At 47.8% G+C, this 25,881-nt stretch overlaps 1 protein-coding gene across 11 annotated transcripts in view; it reads right to left on the reverse strand.

The window, feature by feature from the left end:
- Window positions 1–25,881, reverse strand: part of chd9 (chromodomain helicase DNA binding protein 9) — a 102,383-nt gene that overhangs the window by 29,412 nt on the left and 47,090 nt on the right. For 7 of the 11 annotated variants that reach the window (XM_076286936.1, XM_076286935.1, XM_076286940.1 and 4 more), the window contains 17 exons: window positions 18,458–18,566; window positions 16,191–16,337; window positions 15,601–15,669; window positions 15,028–15,083; window positions 14,392–14,509; window positions 14,124–14,210; window positions 13,100–13,237; window positions 12,644–12,765; window positions 9,876–10,119; window positions 8,295–8,357; window positions 7,199–7,375; window positions 5,815–5,958; window positions 5,143–5,398; window positions 3,959–4,169; window positions 1,570–1,765; window positions 1,059–1,229; window positions 553–741 (listed from right to left, as the gene is read on the reverse strand). In XM_076286936.1, the coding sequence (XP_076143051.1) occupies window positions 553–741; window positions 1,059–1,229; window positions 1,570–1,765; window positions 3,959–4,169; window positions 5,143–5,398; window positions 5,815–5,958; window positions 7,199–7,375; window positions 8,295–8,357; window positions 9,876–10,119; window positions 12,644–12,765; window positions 13,100–13,237; window positions 14,124–14,210; window positions 14,392–14,509; window positions 15,028–15,083; window positions 15,601–15,669; window positions 16,191–16,337; window positions 18,458–18,566 (2,497 nt within the window). The remainder of the gene's footprint in view (window positions 1–552; window positions 742–1,058; window positions 1,230–1,569; window positions 1,766–3,958; window positions 4,170–5,142; window positions 5,399–5,814; window positions 5,959–7,198; window positions 7,376–8,294; window positions 8,358–9,875; window positions 10,120–12,643; window positions 12,766–13,099; window positions 13,238–14,123; window positions 14,211–14,391; window positions 14,510–15,027; window positions 15,084–15,600; window positions 15,670–16,190; window positions 16,338–18,457; window positions 18,567–25,881) is intronic. The other 4 variants (XM_076286946.1, XM_076286941.1, XM_076286937.1 and 1 more) reach the window with 3 other exon arrangements.

A 25,881-nucleotide genomic window follows, 5' to 3' on the forward strand; every position in this document is an offset into this window, starting at 1 on the left:
GAGACGGCAGACAGACAGCTCCCTTCCGTTTTGGACAGACCCACTGAATTGAGAAACACTGGAAGAACGTAACTGAATTCCACCAATCAGCAGGATGTCGGCAGTCTACACACTGTATATTTACTTGGCCAAGGAACACTACTGATAGACTGCCTGCTGACTGATGGGGAGAACAACCAATGACAGGCCATTGCTTTTGCATGACATGACATATCTATGCAATGCTGTCTAAATCTAGCACACAGGTTGCCACTACACTGTAACTCATAAAATGCAAACTAGGTCATGAAACAAATACTTCCCTGACACACTCATAAACACTGTTCAATGTTCCCACGAGTATTTTGGATATGCGCACACACTTCTGTTGTGAAAATCCAGGAACGTTGGATCCAACCAAATAACTACAGAACTGCAGCAGTTATGGTGTTTCTTGTAGTTGTATGATTAAGGCTGTATGGCACATTACCAAAAGGAGCAAATAAATCTCTCTCTCTATCATCAGTCACCCAGTCAAACGAGCCATCCTGTGCCTCTCGGTGGACCCGCTACCTTGGCAAAAGTGGACCCTCGTCCCTCGGACTCGATGGTGATGGTCTTGGTCCTGCGCTGGAGGATCTGATCGATGTCCTCCTCACAGAACTTGGCCCCCTCGTCCTCCTCGTCCATGATGGCCCCGTAGGCGCCGCGGCGCAGCAGGTCCTCGATCTCCTTCTTGGAGAGCGGCTGCTGGGCCTGCTGCTGGACACACAGGAAACAGGAAGACAAAGTCAAAAGGTCAGACCGGGCTTAGCGGGGAGCTTTAACTGACCTGCCTGGAGGGAGGGGGTGGAAATGACTAATTCTCTTGACATTAACAAACCATCAGGGTCTGATCAATCGCAAATGATGCTACTAATACATAATAAGGATAAGAAAATGCTTAACTGACGACATCAATAGGTGTTGAAATATAAAAAGATAACTAATGAAGCTAAAAAAGCTTTGCTACACAGTATTGAATATTTTCATTAGGAAATGTACATATAACGGATGATTGACAGGTGAATGAGCCTTACCCCGCCTCCCAGGCTATTTTCCCGTCCACTCATGCTCTGCAGCACGGCTTTGTCCAATCCCAGCTTGAGGCTGGCCCGGTCGAACATCTCCCTCTCGTACGAGTTGCGCGTGATCAGCCGGTACACCTTCACCGCCTTGTTCTGGCCAATCCTGTGGCAACGAGCCTGGGCCTGGACAGACACATAAGACATATGAGCTCACCATGCACAACTACTCGAGTCGAAACCACCCAACAGACACCTGAAATGGTGAAGAAAATGTCAATCAACCATATCGGTCATATGACAACTGTCTGAGAGAAGTGTGACGACACTTTGATGCTTTTAGTATCATGGGTAGAAGCTGAATTTTATTTTGACCTTATCAGGGTTAATACTTTGCTCCTTTTAAAACTGAGCCAAATTCTGACTTCAGCACGAATATGGCAAGCAGGCAAAAATGGTGGCTGTTCATAATGTTTTGAGGAACACCTGTTGTGTGAACGTGGTCGGTCTCTTTCTGGTCGCTCACCTGTAGGTCATTCTGTGGGTTCCAGTCCGAGTCGAAGATAATGCAGGTGTCTGCGGCGGTCAGGTTGATGCCCAGACCTCCAGCCCTCGTGCACAGCAGGAACACAAATCGGTCCGAGTCCGGCTTACTGAAGCGGTCGATGGCCGCCTGCCGCAAGTTCCCCCGCACTCTCCCGTCTATCCGCTCATAGAGGTATCTGAGACACACACACACACACACGCACGCACACACACACGCACACACACACGCACACACACACACACACACACAAACACCCACAAAAGCAGAGATCAATACCAACTCAACCGAACAGCAAGGATTAGCAAGTCAAGTCCATGTGACTTCATCTTTCTGAAGAACTGAAGAAGTTGCTGAAGATGTATTTTCGGGTGGAGAGGAGACACAAAGGAATCGCTGTCCATTCAGTTGCACTCGTTTCCATCTACAGCCCCCATTATCCATGCACTTCCCTCTCTCAATTTCAGCTGCAATGTCACGGTACATGCCTTAGGCATGACAACTATATAGCACACTGTCAAAGCATTCATTTCCATAAATGCATACAAAACACACCTACAATTTCCCCACACTCCACACATCTCCATATTCCTTTTTCTCTCTCTCACACATACTTTCTCTTCATTTCTCTTCCACCCCTTTTCCCCAACCAACAGCACAAGGTGATTCAGCGCTTTCTTTCAGGGAAAGCCTCTTTTCCTGGACCACAGGGCCTGGCCTAGACTAGACTACACCCCCCCCACCCACCCCCACCATGCACCACCCCCTTTACCACCACCACTTTACCCCCCCCCCCCCCCCCCCCCCCCCCCGTACACAGTGACCCACTTCCAGCGGCCCCTGGTTCTGGCTGTCTGCTGGGGGAATCCCCAGGGGGTCTGTGCCCTGCTGCTGAACCCTGCCCAGGCCCTGCCTCCACGCCAGCTAGCAAACACCGCTAAGCCCCTCCACTGCACTTCCCCTCACTCAGGCTCCACCCTGCTCCTGCGCACAGGGTTTGGTTGTGTGCCCAAGCAAGGCTGCAGCGGTGAAAGCACCAGAGATGTGTGAGAGAGAGAGGAGAGAGAGAGAGAGAAAGAAAGAAAGAGAGAGATAGAGAAGAGAGAGAGGAGAGAGAGAGGAGAGAGACAAAAAAGAAAGAGGGAGAGAGAGAGAGAGAAAGAGAGAGAGAGAGAGGAGGGTGAGGTGCAGGACATGACTGGGTTAAGGAGGAGAATGAGGGGATGAGAGGGAGCTAGATAGATAACATGAGTACAAGTAAAATATGCTTTACTTGTCCTTTACTTTAGGTCACAATCTGACAAATTTTGAACGATGGAAATATATTCATGTCAAACCCCTACTTCTTGAGCAGAGACTGGGAAATAGCACATACTATAAATAAAACATTTAGTGAGAAACCATGCACATATTTGTGAATATGCTCGTCTCACAAATACAAAAATAACTCTGTGCTTAGTATGCACTGTGAAAAGTCTCAAACACGTATCAGAAAGGAACAGTCAGGCAACTGCAGACCGTCCCTCCGGTCACACAGTATCAAGCAAAGTTCAACCAAAGTCCAGCATCTGCGTTCTGAAGCAGATCTACGGTCTACGATCAGGTAGGAGAATGGTGACTGATGTATGGTGACTCTCTGCCTCCTATAGACCCTTTCAACAAGAAAAACAAAAATAATGCTTGAACATATTCTATTTTGTTCCCAATCTACTTCCGCTTCATTACTGTATGTACACACCGCCGCCGACTTGAGCTTCCAAAGAAGCTCGGGTCGCCCTGTCAAGGACGCTTGTCAAAAAAGTACAGGGAAGCTTTGGCTGCTCTGACGTGACAGCAGTCGCTGAACCGCGTCATAGCTCATTACCATAAAGTTGACTGACTTTCAACTTTCTGCTTGACGCTCAAGTCGCTCAAGACGCCCAAAACGCGACGCCGACAGATTTGCCGCTTCTTGCAGCTGAGAGAAGCCGGCTTCCATTGAAAATGAATGACTTCCTGAATCTTTGGAAGCTCAAGTTGGCGGCGGTGTGTACGTACAGTTAGGATAACATATGGAATGTTAAAACGGAAGTCTTGTGGGAACAACTATGATGCTGATAATGGAACTCTCATGAAACGGTCAATAAAAATGTGAAGTACATTGGACCAGTACTTAAATTATGTATGTGGACACACAGACGGATGATTGGACCCCGATCACAATACCCTCTTCCCCCTACTAGGGGCTGAGTGTAACATGAAGTCGAATCCCCCTAATCATTATGACTGCAATGCATTCTGGGTAACAATAACTGCAATGCATTCTGGGTAACAATAACTGCAGACTGAGTTCTTTTTTTGAAAGTGAGCGTGTTCCCCGTTGATGTCTGACCTTCTCTGGATGAGGTAGTCCTCCAGGATGTCCAGGCAGCGCACCATCTGGGAGAAGATGAGGACCTTGTGGCCGCCGGCCTTCATCTTGGGTAGCAGCTTGTCGATGAGGACCAGCTTGCCCGCCGACTGGACCATGGCCTGCAGGTGGAAGTCCATGGCGCCGGGGTTGTAGACCTCGCGGAAGTCCTCAAGGATCTTCTCCTCGGCCCCTAAGGGTGGGAGGGAGGGAGGGATAGCGAGAGAAAGAGAGAGAGAGAGAGAGAGAAAGAGAGAGAGTTGTTTAAAATTCCTTTTATTGAACCATGATATGAATCAAGGGCTTCTAAAAAGACTGCACTGTAGCCCAATCTTTCAGGCCCATTTTCAGCAAACTTTCAATTCCTTTTTTGCCCTTTATCTTGACCTCTGTAGAGCCTGGCAGTTTGTAAGGTCTTGTATTGACCAACAGTATATTTACACTTTTGAGTATCTGACAAAATGGCTCTCTACAACAACTACAGAGCTCCCTGTTGAATACATAGACATACACAGTAAAAGAAATGGACGAACAGACTCCGTTGTTTTCAATGGGAGGGCACTGAGTCAAATTGAACGATTTTTCAGTTGGTCCCCCCAGTAATGCGAAAACCTCTGAAATGATTATCGTTAGTGGCGTTTTCATTAGGTTTACTTGCCTCTATGCAATGCTTTACTTTAACATACAATGGTATAGGCTACATAGCTTTGTTCATGAGTTTCCGTGCTGGCTGGACTGAGCTTTTTATCCAAACAATACGGTTATCTCCCTACGGTGCGTTAGCTTCCCTACAACCGGACATGCTAAACATTCTTCTTACGGGAACCTAACGTAACGTTAGGTTCCCGTAAGAAGAATGTTTAGCATGTCCGGTATGAGGTAGTCGAGTCTTGTTTTGCCTTTTATTGTTTATGTAGAGAACACAGAAGCTACAATATCGGCACAGGATATATGCTATATGAAGTTATGGTATTTAAAAAAAATCCTAAAATGAATGGGCTTTTATGGGGGTTAGAGAAGTGGTCCCTCCAGCCTCCATTGATTCTTCTACTTCCAGGAATTCGCCTGCCCCCTTGGTTGAATAGCAAGACTGTACTAGCTACCGTTACACATGAATCCTCACAATCTCACTTGATCCCTGTGACTACTGGAAGTGTGCCTGGTACCTTTAATGAGGTAGGGGTGGTTACAGCACTTCCTCAACTCCATCATTGTGTTGACCAGGTTGGGAAGGTTGGCTTGGCCGGCACCCTTGGACAGGAAGGAGAAGTTCTTCTCCAGGATGGCACGGTAGTACTTCTTCTGGATGTTGGTCAGCTCCACCTCGATGATGGTCTCCTCTTTGGGAGCCAGCTTCTTCTCCACGTCCTCCTTCAGTCGCCTGAGCATCATGGGCTTCAGGATGCCCTGCAGCTTCTGGACCTGAGGATGTACACATATGTGGACACACACACACACACACACACACACACACACACACACACACACACACACACACACACACACACACACACACACACACACACACACACACACACACACACACACACACACACACAATTAAAACAATTATTCAGACCATCTCGCATACACATTACAGAAAATACTACTATTGAAGCGGCGACTTCAAATCAGACTCGAAAACTGAGTCAGTCATAAATCTTATCTTTCAGTGTATGCAAAGCACGACCTAAAATGCGTCAACAAAACATGTTGACCTAATTTGGTTATGAAAGTCTGACACACCATAGCACTACTTCTTCCTTATTGGAATGATACCAATCCGCACGCACACGCACGCACACACACACACACTTCCTGTGAGACGCGTACTGTACCTGCTCCTCGGTCTTGAGGTCCCCAAACTCCTGCATGAAGGTGGTCTCCGAAGGGAAGCGCAGAGGCTCCAGGAAGTGCAGCAGGCTGAAGAGCTCCTCCACGGTGTTCTGCAGCGGAGTGCCTGTCAGCAGCACCTTGTGCTCCTACAGAGGGTCACAACGGCTCTTAGTATAGCCCATGCTAAAGCTGTAGAGTCTATAGCATAGACAGCCGCATACATCATAACGTTTTAACATTCCATTATGTTATCTTAATGCAGAGGATGTAGATTGGGGCCCAAATAGAACGTTCAAGCATTGTTTTTGTTTTTATTGTTGAAAGGGTCTATAGCATAGACAGTCGCATACATCATCATGCTCAGACACCTCAAAGCAATTCAGGGGTTTCATCAGGTCCCTTGAAAAGTTGTTTGTTGGTGCGCACATCCAAGGCAGGTGCTGGACAAAAAGTGCTAGGCTATCAAATGGAAAAAGGGTGAAATGTCCACACACTTTCTCCCATCGTTTCTTCCTGGAATATGGGAGTTTTTCCTTGCCACAGTTGCCATATGGCGTGCTTATGGAGGGTAAAGGGTTAAGGCTGCCAGTCTTATGACATGTTATTTTTCTATATTTTTGATATGTTGCTGAGTGGATCATAAATGGCCCCAGCAATGAAGAAAAGTGATTGATAATGACTGACTGACTATTATTGTGTTACATGCTTCAAATGTAAAGCACTTTGAGCTGCATTCTGTGTATGAAAGGTGCTATACAAATAAAGCTTATTATTATTATTATTATTATTATTATTATTATCAGGATGTTTTAATGTACACTGGAGAATAGTCATTAAAATATCCTGATGGGAGCAAGTGTGCGGACATTCATCAGGTCCCTTGCCACAGGTGTATACAACAAGCATCATGCAGTCCACATTCATAAACTAGGTGCTTGATTTTATTTGGACTACATAGTGAATAATCACCACACAGTTATTCACTACAGTGCACTGCATAGTGAGTGAATGGGTGGATGAACTGAACACAGGACGTGTTTTCATTTCCTCAGCGTAAACTTTATGAGCGTGCTATAGTGTCTAACTATAATGTTACTGAATGATCAGAATGTTACTGAAGACACCGAAGTTTAAGCAAGTAGGCACAGGTCGCATGGAAGTTTCCGTTTTCCCAGCTCCCAGCAAGTCACACAACATACAAATTATGTTCATACTGCTTATGACGTAAAAGAGCTACAGGTGAAATGGGCTACAGGTTTTGACAAGTCACTGGCATCCATAGTAGAGAGAACTTAGGCAGGCCAAGGGGTGGGCCTACATTACCCACGATGCAATGTCACAAACAGATGCAACACAGGTGAATGATCGTAACAAGAGGCGTCTTACCAGATTCATGAGCTTGAAGCCCTCCAGCAGCTTGCAGTTCTTGTTCTTGAGGCGGTGGGCTTCGTCAATGATGACACAGCGCCACTCGATGGCATTGAGCTCCGGGCAGCCGCCTAGGATCATCTCGAAGGTGGTGATGACCGCCTGGAACTTGTACGCCCCTCTGATCGCTCGGCCCTGGAAGATTCAAGTAAAGCGACGAGTCAGCAAAGCACGTCAAACCTCTGACAGGAGGCAGGGATGACGCTACCATAACGCTATGGCTCTAAGCAGACCAGCTCTGAGTGTCCCTGTGTGGACCCTGAGTAAAGCTACTTGAGGTAACTTAGGTCTCCGAGTGGACGCTAGCTTCAGTACTTTTGCAATAAGGGTAAAAAAATAATGTCTGACAATGTAGCTGAACGAATCATGATGAATGATGGCATTTTCAATACTTTTGCTGTTTTGATAAAAGCTATCCCTGGAACCTTTGCCCCATGAGTAGACACTCCTTTGGTCGGTTAAGTCCTGTAAGAAGATTAGTGGATCTTAAAACAAACTAGGTCATTTGACGACCTGTGCTACGGTAGAAAAGGACTGGCACTTCAAACCAGTACATAACTCCCAGCAAAGGACAACTAGAACAATGCCTTTTCACAAAGCTCCATAACAGGTGTCAGCAATCACCTTAACAAAATCAGGCACACAGCGGGAACCTTCCTTGTTTATTTATTCACTTACATTGCACACGCACGCTACATATGTCTGTCGGCATTTGTGCGTCTATGTATACACTTCTATTCTCTCTCACTCCCCCTCCCTCACCTTCTCTCTCTCTCTCTCTTCTCCTCTGGAAGATGCTGGGATGATCTAAGCAGTCAGTGGCAGCCCCAGTGGGACATGTCATCGTGCATGTGTGTGTGTGTGTTTTGTGAGCAGGCCTCTCTGTGCTGCTGTTGCTGCTGTCAGCGCGAATCACAGACAGCCGGCGGCTGAGTCCGTCAACATGCAGGCTGTGCCCCAGGCCCGCCCCAGACATGCGCCACCACACACACCCCAGTGTGAGTGCGTGTGTGTGTGTGTGTGTGTGTGTGTCTGCACTTATCTATTTACTAACATCTTTTCTTCCTTCCATCTTCCATCGTCCATCTTTCTTCCTTCTGACCTTCGCCTCACCCATCTGTAGTTGAAAGGTATTGTTTTGGAATACAAGGAAACAACAATGCATTTTTTTGTAGGAAACAAGAATGAACTACCAGCTTTATACAAACAGATTTCAATTGCTGACTGTTAGCCTGTCTACGAATGGCACACGCTGCTAGTGCAATTTGCCAGGACAGCATCATATACAATTGAGTAAGGACAAATCTCATAGCCGAGAATACACTGACTTAAATCTGTACAAATCTGACGGTAAGTGAAACTGAAACCCTGGCACTCCCTCACAGCACAACACACAACACACATTCTAACCACCGATACCCATTCCTGGACCTGATGACATACTTACTAAAGGCTATTCCTCTTTTCAGTGGCTGACTAAACCCTGTACCCGATCACTTGCAAAACGTGCTGCAGGCACTTGCAGAGTCTTATAGTGGGACAAGCCCTAGACTAGAGCAAACAGAGAGTACATTCCAGAGGGAGGCTAGCACAGGAGTAAATTACCACTGGAACCCAATGATCATGCACACACACACACACACAGACAGACAGACAGACACACACAGGATGACTGAGACAGGCAGGCAGACATACAGACACACAAACAGACAGAGACAAAAGGCCCTTACACACTGCCAAAAATCCCCGCAAAATGATGTACCAAATTCGCGGAACGCCTATCCTTTTCACATAGACCGAGGCGGAACGGCGGGACGAAGTGTCTCGCCAAATTTACTACCAAGCACCCTAGACTTTTTGCCGAATTGATAAGTTCCGGCACCAGTGTGAATGGGTCAAGGCGGAAAGGGGAATCTGGGCGGGCATTTCGATGCTATGTCCAGCCCACCACAGGAGATTGCAAATAAATCTAACTGATCAAAAGCAGCAATAGCAGAGACAGCACATTATGTCAATCTTTAAATTCACAGAGTCTCTCCAGTCATTTAATGCCTGCTAGAGTTGACTGTAGCTCGGAATGCAATTGGTTGCCATAATAGGCTATCCTAAAATCCAGCGATAAAACAAAGCATGAACTCATGAGCGTCTGTCTGCCCTGTATGTATATCCTCTGATTGTAATGCTTACAGATATTTAGGCGATATTTGTAACATTCATTTTGTATTTGGCCTGTTATAAAATCATGTAGGCCTATTGAACAATTTAAACCCATTGTGAACCCCGAATGAGCTTATGTCGCGATTTTCGATAGGCCTAGGCCTAGAGAAAAGACAGCTAACTTATGGTAACCTAACAATTAGGATTTGCTTTGCCTACACTGCTGTTTGGTTGTCCCAAACTTTGAGACGATCCATACTCGCATTAACTGAATATTATTAACCCGAACTGCGATGTTCCAAACAGGGTGACAGGATGCAATGCCTAATAATCTCACTGCCTTCGACAGAGGCAGATAGACAGACAGATGGACAAACACAGGATGACCGAGACTGACAGGCAGACAGACAGACAGACAGACAGACAGATGGATAGACACACAGACTAACAAAGAGACAGACAGACAGTCTGCTCTCACCTGGGAGTCCCTGAAGTACATCTCGTACTGCTGCAGCATCTGCCGGCTGACCATGCTGCCGTGGTAGACGATGACGTTGAGGTGGGTCCACGTGCGGAACTCGCGCTCCCAGTTGGCGATGGTGGAGAGCGGCGCGATGATGAGGAAGGGCCCGCGGATGCCCACACGCTGGATCTCTTCCAGGAATGTGATGGACTGGATGGTCTTGCCCAGGCCCATTTCGTCGGCCAGGATGCAGTTCCGCCTGTGACCGCACACACGCACACGCACACACACACACACACACACACACGCCTTAGTACACACCCACATACTAGCAGATGAAAAACATATGACATGTAACAGCTGTACTGTAGTATCAGGAGTGATTTTGAAACTCAGATGGCTTTGAGCCTAGATTGGCTAGAGTCTAAATCATCTGATCATGCTGCTATATCATGCTGCTATATGCTGCTAGAGTCTAAACCATCTGAGCATGCTGCTCTCGGCTCCAGGGACTCATCTGATGATTCTTGAAGCGATCGCTAACTCTCCGTGCACTGGGCTCCTCTCTCACCCTCACCCATCTCCACCACTGCCTTTTGCCCCCCACACAAGTCCTACATGTGAACTACACACTACACTCAGCCAGAGTGGCGCGAACATGGCTCACCTTCACCGATTAGCCTCGAGCAGATAGGTAAACCCTCCTCAGAGGAACCGCTAAGCTCCGGTCCGATACAGACGAGTTTCTCTCCCTGTTATCAGGTAGACCCCCACAGCCCCCGTACATTCTAGAAAGGGGGGCTTTTATTTAAGAAAAGTCTTGACGTTAATTGCCAAGTGCAGATATTCCCATTCCACACAACTCCGCCCCGTTGGCCTGCTTGGCTCATCTCCAAGGCTCAGCGACGTGCTTTGCATTTCACATGAACACACCCTCTGTCAGAGGAATTTGGCCGTGCACACATGCACACACACACACACACACACACACACACACACACACACGCCAACCGCCACTCACACACACACCCATATTATACATAGTGATACTGCAAAAGTGCATAAACAAACCGAAGCTGGTGTGGTCAGTACCTACGGGGGCCTGTCTGTGGTGTCTGTCGCTCTAAGCCCGAGGTGTGAGCTGATTAGCAAGCATGACTGGACTGCTTGCCGATACACAGGTTGAAACTCACAGAAGGTACAGTAAGGGAAGCGAACAAAAGCAAAAAAATATCTAACATAACTGGCTGGATGAATGCAGCCAAAGGGGGTGGATGCAGAATGTTTTTCAGAGTGGTTTTTGGGCTGGGGAAGTTCTGGTGCGGATGCGGATATCCCCCAGCTAAACGCAGAGAGAGCAGAGACCACCTCCAGCACAGACCGACTAGAACATCATCCCAGACACAACAGCACACCAGACAACAACCCTGCAGTCTGCACCCGCACAGCAGGCAATTAGGTTAGTGTGTGCGTGTGTGTGTGCGTGTGTGTGTGTGTATCTGTCAGTGTTTTTGTGTCTGCTGTTTGTCTGTGCATGTGTGGGGCAAAACGTGAGTGACTTTGTGTGCCCATGCATGTCAATGGGGATGTTTGTATTCTGCCTACCAGTGGGTGTGTGTGTGTGTGTGCGTGTGTGTGTGTGTGTGTGTGTGCGTCTCAGACATGTGGCTGGGCACAGACACGCCGTCAGCTCAACGCTTCACTGGCTTCTCTTCTGCACTAGTTAGCAATCTGGCACACAGAAGCATGCTCTCCTTCGTTCCTCTCTCTCTCTCTCTCTTCCCCTCTTCCTCTCTTCCTCTCACCCGTCTGTGAGAAGAGCCTCTCACAGCCCGCACCGACACATGCAAATACACACAAGTACACACAAGCAGACACGCAGAACACACTCTTGCACCCATATGACATACCTACACACTCACGCACACCCTATCCTATAGCATAGCGCAAGGCACAAAACCACCGAACACACACACACACACACACACACACACACACACACACACACACACACAAACAAACAAACAAACAATACTTGCACACTAACAAACCCTGCGACTGTTAACACCTCTTCCCAGAATGCCCCTCCCTATCCAAAACAGCAGCACCATCGCCACCATCTTTCTCTTCAACTCCAAATGAACCTCCTTGACTCGCCTGACAGGCAGCAGCGAGAACACATCGTCCAGCACTGCGTACAAAACCCTCCCGGTCATCCCATACTGCCTGCACCGTGGGCAGATGGCTTAAGATGGAGAGAGAGAGAGAGAGAGAGAGAGCGAGAGAGAGAGAGAGAGAGAGAGAGTGAGAGTGAGTAAGAGAGAGTGAGAGAGAGAGAGAGAGAGAGAGTGAGAGTGAGAGAGAGTAAGAGAGAGTGAGAGAGAGAGAGAGAGAGAGAGAGTGAGTAAGAGAGAGAGAGAGTAAGAGAGTGAGAGAGAGAGAGAGAGAGAGAGAGAGAGAGAGAGAGAGAGAGAGAGAGAGAGAGAGAGAGAGAGAGAGAGAGAGAGAGAGAGAGAGAGAGAGAGCAAGACACTGCTGGCAACCACTGAGGAGGAAAAGCGTGCTGGAGCTGGGCCATGGTCTGGCACCGGCACCGTGTCTCTCCGCGGCGGGGATGGACAGAGCCCCCACCGGAGTGAGAACTCCTGGGGTGGAGGTGGGGTGGAGGTGGGGTGGGGTGGAGGTGCGGGTGTGGTGGGGTGGGGTGGGGTGGGGTGGGGTGGGGTGGAGGTGGGGGTGGGGTGGGGTGGGGTCAGGGCTGGGGCAAGTTGTTCCTCACGGACCTGTTGTACCAGTTGAAGAGCAGCCAGTTGACCCCTTCCAGCTGGTAGTCCCTGAGGCTGTTGCTGTTGCAGTACTCCCTCGAGTGCTCGCGTTTCTTCCACAGGCTGGCCGGGGGGCGCTCCTGAGAGAGGGACACAGAGGAGACAGAGACGACGAGACGAGAGGAAATATAGAGAGAGTGAGTGACCGAGGTGGAGCGATGGAGAGAAAAACACACACTGGGTTTCATGCATTTGGATGTTTATTTCTAATTGGCAGCAAGTTCTATAAACATTCTATAACATGATACACATGTTCTAGTCTAGTATGCAGTCGTTTGTGCAGTATGTATGTGGTGTGTGTATGTGGTGTGTACTGTAAGTGCACCATGCAGAAACGGTACACACAAAGTGGAGAGACAGGGAATGACAGCAAGTGTGTGTGTGTGTGTGTGTGTGTGTGTGTGTGTGTCATACCATCCTGCGTGAGTCTGGCTTCACTGCCTGCAGCTGCTCAAACTCCTCGATCTTAGTCTGGTCCACATCTTCCTTCAGCTCCCATGTGCTGTCCTCATACGGAAGGGAGCACCACTTCACCAGGTAGTACACCACCGGCTACATACACACACACACACACACACACACACACACAGAGTAACACAGCAGAGTTATACAGAGCTAATAAGAACACAGGACACACTCTCAAGTAATATGCAATTTGTTTGGGACCACAACACTATTATAAAAAAGCACAAAAACAGCTGGGTTTCCATTCAGCTCTTTCTCATATTCTCTGTGTATTTATGAAAATTGGTCTCATGAATATGCGCATCTGCGGGTGTTGCCACTGTGTTATGTGAGTAAAAATTCTCGCAATCTAGGGAAGAGTTCTGATCAGCTGTGGGATCAAAAACATAAGGTCTTTATGGCAATGTTTATGGAAACACGCAGGTAGAAATGCAAAAAATGGCAATACATGCGAAAAAATGTGCGTTATTCCTTATGGGAATCGAGAGTTAATCCACCTCCCTAAAGCAGATCGAATTTCTATGCGCATTTGAAATGAAAATTCAATGCACATGTCAAGTGTTTCCACGTCGAGATTTCTAACTTTAATGGTCAATATACACACAAAAAAAATGAAATAACCCAAGGTTTACAACATCTATCCTTGTCTTTTTACACACACATACACACCAAAGCTTCAACAGGGAAAGAGCATAGGCTCAACACACACATCCTTCCACACAGCCTTACACAGACACACAAACACAACCGCCCCTCCACACACACACACAACCGCCCCTTCACACACACACACACACAGATGAAGACATCCATACACACACAGATGCAGAGACCCATACACACACACACATATACACACAGATCCCCTATTCAGCAGCAAACAAGAGAAATGAGAGTGTATTGAGAAGAAGGACAGAGCCAAATTGGAGTGAAATTGCGTATTATCCTGCGGACAGAGCAGAGAGGGCCCTACCTCGCCAGTGTCCTTGTCCTCACAATAGGACACCTCGAGCACTCGGTCCACCTCCACGTAGTCCGGGTTGAACGGATCCTCCTCCATCTGCCAAACACAGAAGAGCCAAGAGTACCTATTAGAGCCAGTGGTGGTGGAGGGGGGGGGGGGGCAATCTGGTTACACACACCAGTGTGTGTGTGTGTGTGTGTGTGTGTGTGTGTGTGTGTGTGTGTGTGTGTGTGTGTGTGTGTGTGTGTGTGTGTGTGTGTGTGTGTGTGTGGCTTACGTCTGCGAAGAAGTGTGCTCGCTGCGCCTGCTTTATTTTGAAGCGCTTGATTTTCTGCTGGATCCTCTTATCCTTCTCCAGCTGCTGCTCCGTGGCCCACTCACAATGGAGATAAGAGCTGTGGGGGGGACCAGGAGAGACGGGGGGGGGGGGGGGGGGGAGGTGTGTGTGGAGTGAGTGTGTGTGTGTGTGAGTGTGTGTGTGAGTGTGTGGAATTCAGACAGGAAGAAAGAGAAGGTTTGAGTGTGCGCGTGTGTATGTGTGTAAATGTGTGTGTGAGAGAGCCAGAGACAGAGAGAGAGCGCGTGTGTGTGTGTGTGTGTGTGATAGACAGAGAGGGGGAGACAATAATAAGCAACATCAGTCATCAAGCTGCGGTGCTTCACGTACACTCCACGGAGACCACCTTTCCATGTTCTTAAAAGCAATCCTTCAAACATGCTGCTAACGGACTAAACACACACAACAGTGCTGCTGTGTGAGAAGCTTTGAGTCCGACACGTCCGTCCCACAGATCTGGAGCTATGGCAGCCATGTGCCGCGTTCCACTGACGCTACACTGGCAGTGTTATGAGGAGGGCGAAGTCTCACGGGAATAATTAATCAATGCGACAGAGAACAAATATGGCCACTTACTAGTTTTTGTACTTTACAAAGAACTCCTCCACTTCAACCAGCACACCAGGAGAGACCTGTGGAGGAGATGCAAACAGACAACAAGACAGAGCAAAAGAGAGAGAGAGAGAGAAAGAGAGAGAGAAGGAGGGAGGGGGGGGAGAACGAGAGAGAACAGGCAGAAAAGAGAAAGATCAATAAATAATGAGCGACTGTAAGAGAGAGCCACTGAAGTACCAGTGCAGAATGGCTGTGTTTGGTCATGGTGCAGGAAAACAGAAGGGTGAAATAAGGTGCTTTTGGTAGCTTTGTGGCATGACAAAGTAGCCTGGAGATTCCAGACCCTGGTAATCTAGAAAGATTAAGGGTCTGGCCACAAATAATGTAATGGCCCAACTCGAAGGGCAGCACCAAGCGTGCATTTGAAAATCTCACTGCTCAATTGGATAAGACTATACGACCAATGTTTACTGGATGGCCTGTACTGGATTTCCAGGCTAACAAAGGCCGACAGGCCAAAACTTCGGTGTCAATAAACAAGAAAAGAGATAGAGTGTGCGGTGACCAAGTTTTTTATAGCTTTGTGGCATGTACCTCTTTCTTGGCAATGCGCGAGGACATGATTTTGTCGACGACAGCGCCCTCCTCTTCACTTGGGTTCTCCTGTAGGGAAAACACGCAGCATTAGTGTGCTTGATCCACCGCAGTAAGAGTGAATTTAAACTCTATTTCAGTATTTCAAATCTACCACACACAATCAACACTGCAGAACCACAACTAGGCAGGAGGGCAGAAGTCGAGAAAAAAAACATCAAAACAAAGAACAAAGTTCATTTCAACTGCTCTGATTAACAAGAGAAAAGGGAAATGAAAGCTAAAAAGGCCAATAGAGCTGTAGATTATTACCATCTAGGGGGAGCAAGGAAGAGTCCAGGGGGGGTATTTTCGGAAATGAGAGAATACACAATGGCAAATCAACTCTGCTGATCATGTCACTTTCATCCACTGCACTTCAAAGTCATTCATTAATGCAGCTTAGACTGTGTTTAAACATTTAGGCTATGCATTGCATATAGTGTTATCATCATGTATTCTGTTTATGTGGTATGTGTGTATCATATTAAAATACATTATGTTTAACGTATTGTGTGTATTGTTTTGATGGAGGTAAACTGGGTCTGTACCACAAACAGCTGCACGGCAGGGTCTTTGCGTGCTGCAGTGTTGGCCTTCTTGGCTTTCACCACAACCTTTGTTTCCTCGTCGGACACGCGAGCTTCGCCATCCTCCATGTACTTCTTCCGCTTTACCTGACGGTTAGATCTCCGCTTCTACAACGCACACACACGCACACACACACACACGCAAATAAACACACACACACACACGAGCAGACACAACACACATACAGAGAGAGAGAGAGAGAGAGAGAGAGAGAGAGAGAGAGAGAGAGAGAGAGAGAGAGAGAGAGAGAGAGAGAGAGAGAGAGAGAGAGAGAGAGAGAGAGAGAGAGAGAGAGAGAGAAAAAAACTTAATTGTCTGAAAGAACAATACTTTCGTTCCGGTCAGAACTTGGACCAAGCGGGCACCTCTCTTGACCCACCAAGCCACATTTCAATTTCCTGATTAGCAAGCACTGTAGCCATGATGTCCCTGACCCATTATCCAATAATTATATGACTTGGAGTGGATTTAATTAAGTTGTCACTGCGAGCACTGACATGATTCCGCCAATCACAAGATAATTAACAAAGGTGTTTCACCATCAGGGTCTAATTATCACACACCTTCCAGCTAGACAGGCAGGCAGGCAGCCATGATATTAATAGGTACACAGGCATATGATTCTCCATCTTAAAAGTTTGTTGGAGGGCATGCGTCAAAGGAAGTGAAGCCATGCGGCAAAGGGCAGAGAAACGTATGGATCGACTCTTACAAAAGATTACGTGACCAAAATGAATAAGCGCAGAATTTATTAAGACACACCACAAAAATCATGCTGTGTTTTCATATGCTGAAATTAAATTTTGACTACCCATTATCTAAACATTGTGACATACTACAGCAGAGAGCCTATCAACAAACATCATGCTGTATCTCTGTGTAATTAACAACTTGTTAGACGCCCTTGTTTCTGGATATCTCCTCAGCTGAGCGGGCCAGTGAGGGATTAGACCCACTCATCACCGACAGCCTCGTTCCAGACAGACCAGAGCGTCTGTGTAGGCATCTGCTTTCGCATTAATACTAATCAAATAGTGAGAACACCCCTTCAAAAATGCAACTGGGGTGTGTGTGTGTATGTGGGTGTGTGCCTGTGTGTGTGTCTGTGTGTGTGTGTGTGTGTGTGTGTGTTGGGCGAGGGATGCCACCTCCAAATATAACACAGTAAATGTCGCTGAGCTAAAAGTTAACTGAACTGTGTATGAGAATATCCCCCCGGCTGCCGTAGATGACCGGGCGGTGCTGGTGGGCCAGCTCGGGTGTGCTTCTCCTCCATAGGTGACATTGCTCACGGCTGTCAGTGCGGCAGCCCTCAGTCCCAGCATGGAGGGAGAAAGTATCAACCTAACTGAGTCATCATCAGACCATTTTAATTAAGTCTGGGTGCCATTTAATGAGGATAATTATATCTGAAGAGGCAGGGGAAGAGGGGAGTAGGAGTTCGGGGAAAAGAAAGAGGGAGAAAGAGAAAGATACACATTCAGAGAGAGAGAGAGAGAGAGAGAGAGAAAGAGAGTATGAGAGAGATAGAGCATGAAACGGAGAGAGATTACTCATCTCCTGTTTTCTAAATAGCAAGAGACAAGTCTATGACTATGTGCATTACTGGCATTACAGTAAATAAACACACACACACACACATGTGCAGACACAACACACATACAGAGAGAGAGAGAGAGAGAGAGAGAGAGAGAGAGAGAGAGAGAGAAAGAACTGGACTACTCCCACACCCCCCACGCCCTGCCCCCACTGCCTGACATGTTCAGAGAGAGCGCCTCTACTCCGCTGCAAACCCAAACACGGCGCGGCCGACCTAGGATGCGTGGCGCCTCAGCCTCCTGGCTGTAGCATTGCGTCAACCTTTTCATGCTGGACTGATTAGGAGGGAAGCGCTTTGCATAGGACCTGGGAGCTTTCTACAGCTCCTCGGCCTTGGACACTTAAATCCATACCAGACGCACTAGAGGGGCGGTGTGCACTGGAAGCACATAGCCCATACATGCAGAAGTCTGTTCATGTGTATGTCTCTTATAAGAGTGTGAGTACCCATGCATGTACGCAAGTGAATAAAATATATATGTATTTGTGACTGTATTTGTGACTGTATTTGTGTGTGTGTACGAGAGAGAGAGAGAGAGAGAGAGAGAGAGAGAGAGAGAGAGAGAGAGAGAGAGTGAGTGTGTGTGTGTGTGTGTGTGTGTGTGTGTGTGTTTGTTGGTGGACTGACCGAGTCGTCCTCTTTGGAGCGTCGTGGTGGGGGCGGCTCATCCTCGGACAGCTCTTCCGAGGATTCTGGCTTCCGCTTCTTCTTTTTGCCAAACTTGATGACGATCTTCCTGCAGAGACAAAAGGCACAGAGGCAAGCCCATGTTACACAGGCTGAGAACACACACGCGCTCACACACACGTTAGACTTGGGAAGTACCAACCCACCCACAGGGGAAGAACGCGCACACACGCGCGCACACACACACACACACACACACACAGGACACAACTCATTTGCATGCGAGTCGACACACGCACACGTGCTCAGGCACACAGGCACACACACACACACACGCACGCAGTCATTACTCCTAAGAGTCAGGCTCCTTTTCTCCATGCTCCACTATCTTTGTGCAAACTGGAAGGCATGTGAATAATGCATGGCTGATAATGGGGGCTGAGAAGGTCTACGTTGTGCTAAATAAATGACCTGCAGAGCCTTTACAGCATGCCGTGTGGATGCTTCTCTCTCGCTCTCCTTCTGAAGTATTAATTCAGGACAATAAATAAATAAATAAATAAATAAATAAATAAATAAATGAATAAATATTTACATGGACGCAAACACCCACCCACACACTACTCTATTTGCTTCTAATAAGCAGAAGAGGAGTCTCTATTATAAAAATGCCTGTAGAGTGTCTATGGTGAAGTAGATTTAATGGAAAACCAATAACACAAAAACATAACAAAGTACTGCACGGAGCTGATCAAAACCTGCTAGACCCCCCCCCCTTCGGAGAGCCACATCGATTTCCCCTTTTCAGGGTGATGGAATGTAGTCGGCCCGACCACAGCTTGCCCGGCTGCCCGCCTCACAGGCTTCTAGATTACCGCCGGAGAATGCGCAGGCCGGGCGCGACTCAAAAGCGGACCAACCCACAACCACGAGCGTGACAACAAGCGTACAGTAAGCCATTGTTCTGGCATTTCGAGTGTGATCAAATCGTCCCAGACGGATGGGCTTCAAACACAATGGATCTGAAGGAGGGGGCGAAATCAGAGCGGTATTGTCTACAAAAGAGGCCGCACTGCATCCTATCATAGTGACGCTGGAGCAGGCACACAGGAGGAAGTCTCAGGAAATGAAAATAATATTAAAAAAAGAAAAGAACATTTATTTAGAAAGTCAAAGTGTCTACCTCACACACACACACACAGGCACCTTTGCAGATGAGCGCATCAGTATGGGAGTCAGGTTGGCAGCAGGGTGTGTGTGGTCTGTACGGTGCCTGGTAATGGTGTGTGAATATGCAGCACCACACTCCTCCAGCATCCCACCGACCCCCAGACGTCCCCCCCCCCCCCCCAAAATCCAACCCCCCCACCCCTCACTGACAAATACGCCTTGCAGTAGTCGCCTTATGACCAGTTAGTACCAGCAGTCCCTCCCATACCGTCCTCTTACTATTACACACACGGACACAGACCGAGAGTCCAAATTAATTTTTTTCAGGTCAGAAAGACCTCTCCTCCTGACGATACAAAAACATACAAAATAATATTTACACAGGTCCTACAGGACTCTACTGTTACTGTTAATGTTTTGCTGACCAACTTCACAATGCTGACTGCTGTCAAAGTGACGTGCTAGGCAGCTATCTCAATTAAAACAAGAACAATACGAGTTACCGAGTGGAAAACTAGCCATAATAAAGCTAATGCTAACACCATATGTGTACACTGTGTGGTGTGACTTCTGGGCTAGAATTCTTAAATGTCTGCTTCTCTGACATATTGGGACTGGCATAGTAATGGATGGACATTAGGGATGGCTCTTCCTGGAGGATGCACAGCCATTAATTACTGAATGCATTGATTGACGACTGCATGATTTGGCTCCATCTTCTACAGTCTGTGCCAATGTACAATTTTGAGGACAGCTGGAACAGAGTGGCGAATTTTAATGTGCACCGCTTTTTCAATCAATATGTGCACTCCTACTGTTAACGCCATTTTCAGCTGATTTATAAGAGCAGATCGAAGCCAGAGAGGCCAGGCTGTGCAGAGTGCAGTTGCGGCGTTGAATTCCACCTTCCAAATGTCAAGATTACCAATCTTCACACACACACAGACACACACACACACACACACACACACACACACACACACACACACACACACACACACACAGGCAGGCGTGTACACACACACACACACACACACAGACAGGAGTGCTTCATTTATACACACAACATTGACATTTTCAAAACAAAACTTGTGCAGTTCAGTTGACTTTGAAAACAAAGTCTGATTATTCCCTTTCCCCAGCCTTGCTGAGAAGCAAGCCCGTAGGAGGCCACACATGTAGGTTAAGATCTGGTGTCATGGTGGCATTCTCACCACCTGTGCCGTAACCTCAATCGGACGGTTGCCCAGCCAAGATCGCCCGCTGCAGGATGACCTGTGTGGCCAAGTGATTTTGGCATTCAGCGCAGAGGCCTTATTAACCTAGCAATTTCCACATTATTGCATGTCATTTACTCACCTAATCTACTACGCAATAATTTCATGTTTGACAAATTTGACCAAAGTTATTATGGTGTAATGGGAAAATAGCAACCAATTAAATAACCGCCTCTGGGTCTATAATTTCCTCTGCCATGCAGTCCACTGTAAAGGAGCAGTGCATGCATGCCCACCTGGGCACCAGAGTCGTACACTACACTGCCAGCCCTGGACTTCACATTTCAAAGAGAGGTCTGAATGGAAAATTAATCATTTCCACCTCTGCTGATGAAGTATTTCAATTAACCACACAGGGCAGAGACAGCTGGCCATGAAAAGGCATGCTTCAGTGGCACCCTGGATCACACTACTTGGCTAGCCTACATCGATCACCCTCTCCAAGTCTGCTACTGCTGATGTAGTCCATGCTGCAGGGAACAGACCTGTGTGTGTGTGTGTGTGTGTGTGTGTGTGTGTGTGTGTGTGTGTGTGTGTGTGTGTGTGTGTGTGTGTGTGTGTGTGTGTGTGTGTGTGTGTGTGTGTGTGTTAGCCTGGGGTGTAACCTCTGAAAACCACACACCCGATCCAGGGTGGGGTGGGACACCATGTTCACCACCACAAAGTGCCTTCACTTGTGCACAGAGGCTTTAAAGGGTCTGTTTTCCAAATCTAGTTTGACTGTAATAGTGTGTTTGGAAGACCAGTGGCAGTGAGGAGTTTTCATAGAACACTAGCAAGGACGCTAGTAATTTCAAAACACACCCTTGAGAAAGGGAACTAGAAGTCCTGCTTCCTGTGTCAGTTGTCTAGACACCATTGTGTGTGCGCGTGCGTGCGTGCGTGCGTGCGTGCGTGCGTGCGTGCGTGCGTGCGTGCGTGCGTGCGTGCATCTGTCAGCCTGTTCAAGAGTCATATCTGTGTCTCAACAAACCATCAGCCAACAACTCCAAAACAATTCCACATGTGCAATGTGCATTCATACTCACATACACACACACAGAGTATTACCTGTGTGGAACTGTGTGTCATTTAACTGATGCACTGGCACAAACTGGCACAGTTGGCAGAGTATGTGTCAGAGGCAGAGGACAAGAGTTTGCCAGAGATAGAGAGAGGGAGCAAGAGAGAAAGGAAAAGAGAGAGAGAGAGAGAGAGAGAGAGTGAGAGAGAGAAAGAAAGAGAGACACGATTCTCATGCAGAGGGAGAAAATTACTAGTACAGATATGAATGTGACGTATAACTATAGTCTGTATGTAAGAATGTGAGAGTGTGGTTTGTGGTGCCTGTGTGTGTGTGTGTGTGTGTGTGTGTGTGTGTGTGTACTTAATGGTCCATTTCCCTACAGTCATGACAGCACAGAAAGGGAGTGTGTGTGCGCACGCATACGGGCATGTGCGCATGTGTGTGTGTGTGTGTGTGTGTGTGTGTGTGTGTGTGTGTGTGTGAGAGAGCAGATACTTCACTCTGAACAGGTACAGTGCAGCTCTGCGTAAATGTTCTAAACGACCTATATAGCCACCGATCAAACACACACACTGACAATACAACAGCTCCTGGGGCAGAATCCTGTATTTCTCTTTTCTGTGTGTGTGTGTGTGTGTGTAGTGTGTGTGTGTGCATGTGTGTGCGTGTGTGTAAGTTTGTGTGCATATGTCGGAACGAAAGAAAGAGAGGTTGCAGGAATATTGTGATTCACAACGTCAGGCATACTCCTTCTTCCGTCTTCCCCTTTCCTCCTGCCCCCCCCTCCCCCTCTCTTTCCCTCCCTCCCTTTCTCTCTCCCTCCCTCTCTCTTTCTCTTTCTCCACTGCCTTCTCATCTTTCTCAAAGCCAGAGGCACACTACCTCGTGCTGTCTAGTAGACGCCCATATAGTGGGGCTGACACGCAAGTGCGAACACAACCACAACACACACAGCATTTGCCATCATATCAAATGCTGCACTCTGCACTCCATCCGACTCTCTCTCTCTCTCTCTCTCACACACACACACGCACACACACGCACACGCACACACACGCACACACACGCACGCGCACACACACACGCATACAAAAACACACACACACACACACACACACGCATACAAAAACACACACACACGCACACACACACACACGCGCACACACGCATACCAAAACACACACACACACACGCATACAAAAACACACACACACACACACGCATACAAAAACACACACACACACGCACGCACACACGCACACAAAAACACACACAAACACACAGATCCACACGCACTTGCGAGCATGGCATGCCGTGACTGAGCGATCCCTCATCTGATGGGGTGAGGTGGCACAGCAGCCTGCTGCCTCTAGCCATCACCAGAGAGAGGGACATGGAGATGAGGAGAGGGAGAGAGAGGGACATGGAGATAAGGAGGAGGGGAGGGAGAGAGAGAGGGACATGGAGATGAGGAGAGGGAGAGGGAGAGGGGGAGGGGTGAGAGAGAGAGAGAGAGAGAGAGAGAGAGAGAGAGGGGTAGGGTGAAAGAGAGCGAGAGCGAGAGAGAGAGAGAGAGAGAGAGATAGAGAGATAGAGAGGGGTAGCGTGAAAGAGAGAGAGAGAGATAGAGGGGTAGGGTGAAAGAAAGAGAGAGAGGGAGGGAGAGAGAAGGAAAGGAATTTGAAAGGTAAGGGAGAGCTAGAGAAAGGGGAGAGCAGAGCCAGACAGAGGAAGGGAGAGAGAGATGAGGGAGAAGAGAGAGAAGAGAGAGACAGATCCACCTCCCCCCGCACACACACACACACACACACACACACACACACACACACATCCTATAAATCCACCCGAGAGGAGAGCGAGAGCTGAGAGTGGATGACCTATGTCCTACTTTGGCTTACGGATGGAGCAGACAGCACGGAATATGAGACATGGCTGTCCACGGCTGGGCACTGGGGCAGTGCGCTGAGCCCTGAGAGGGGTGGACATGCGCTGAGCCCTGAGAGGGGTGGACATGCGCTGAGCCCTGAGAGGGGTGGACATGGGCGAGTCCTGAGAGGGGTGGACATGGGCGAGTCCTGCCATGGGCTTCTGCCCGCCGGCATCTCGCCACCAGCCAAACTCAATCAGCAGCACTGACGTAAACGCAACAGAGACATAAATATCAGCTCTACACACACAATGGGACACACAAATAAATAAAATAAATAAATAAATATGCGTGCAGGGTGAGTAATATACACTGACTCAGAGACGGAGAGAGAGACAGAGATAGATATCCCTTCTGGTTTTGTGATTCAATCTTTCTCGCACACACACAAACACACACACACACAGTTCGGTTGGGAATGCATTTGAGTGTGATTACGTGCAGGAGTGCATAGTTGTCGATTCACACAGAAGCCCATCTGTTGTGGACAGCCGCACACACGCACACACACACGCACACACACACGCACACACACACACACACACACACACACACACACAAAGGCTACACTATCATGTCCTCAACCTCATTCTCCTTCACCCGCTCCAGATGAAATTACACTTTGCTAATATGCACCACAATGTGACTTAGCCGGTTGCCTGGCAACGCACCGCATGGCAAGAGAGAGGGGGAATCTGGTGGTGGTGTGGGTAGTGGCAATGACATCACTTCCTGTGAATGACATGCAAAGCCCGGGAGCAGCAGCTGTGAAATTACACTAACCCTACGGAGCCAAACAGATAACTGTGTGTGTTTCTGCTTCTGTGTGTGTGTGCGTGTGTGTGTGTGTCATGCGTGAATGTAAGTGTGTGTGTGTGTGTGTGTGTGTGTGTGAGAGTGAGAGGAAGAGAGAAACATTGTCATGGTGTGGGGTGGGTGTTATTAGCAAATATAACACCTCCAGTTTCTTCCTAAGGCACACATAAAAGTGTACGACACCTACAGGTCAATTTGGAGCCCAGCGCAACACACAAACACACACACACAAATCACACAACAAAAAAACATCCGCCTGACAGACTAGCTGTGGCTATGCCTGTGTGCGCCTGTGTGTGCGTGTGCTTGTGTGTGCTTGTGTGCATGGGTGCATGTGAGTTTGTGTGTACCTGTAGAGGAGAGACAGTGGAAACATGTGACACTTGAATCCATTTTCACAGGCTGCTGAGAGAGGTCTCTTGGCTGTGTGCCTCTGAGATGACTGCTGATACCACACACCACCACCTCCTCCTCCTCCTCCTCCTCCTCCTCCTCTTCCACAGGAGCCAAGTCACTCCACCACCAGCGAGAGTCGAGTGAGATCATCTCAGCCCGTGCTCTGCCCTATGCGTGTTAAGCACAGCCACCCGGTCAGTGTGAGATGGTGTATGTTAGACGGCATCATGGGCAGAGGCCCAGATCACCAGACGGGTCCACTAGCAGCCACACATACACACACAGCCACACATGTACACACATACACACACAGCCACACATGTACACACATACACACACAGCCACACATGTACACACATACACACACAGCCACACATGACACACATGCACACCAGGGATGGAAATTAAATATTTTTTCTACCTGCCACTGTGGCTGGTGGATTCCAAAATCTACCAGCCACTCAACTTTCTTACCAGCCACTAGAGAAACGGCATGAAAATGTGATATCATGATTATAGTAGGCTACCCAAAATGATCACGGTAATCAGCATTATTACAATACGACTAAAATGTGCTGAAATTTGCCCTAAACCTACCAGCTGTCCTCCAAGCACAGTAGCAACAAAACTAAAGGTCAATAGAACCACATTCATATTCTATAGTGTCTTGTCATAAAAGTAGTGTGGCTCCTTTAAGACTCCGTTTCTGTGAGTTCTGGAGCATCCCATAATCCAACCCTCCAACTTGATCTATCTATAGTGTACATCATCTGATTTAAATATTTACAGGTATCAAGGCTATATTTAACATTTAGCATTTATTTTCTATTTG

This window comes from Alosa pseudoharengus, unplaced genomic scaffold (assembly GCF_046254945.1).
Source record: "Alosa pseudoharengus isolate Yale_2024_CS ecotype anadromous, Long Island Sound unplaced genomic scaffold, YU_APseudo_1.1 YU_APseudo_1.1_scf_16, whole genome shotgun sequence".
NCBI classification, from domain to species: domain Eukaryota; kingdom Metazoa; phylum Chordata; class Actinopteri; order Clupeiformes; family Clupeidae; genus Alosa; species Alosa pseudoharengus.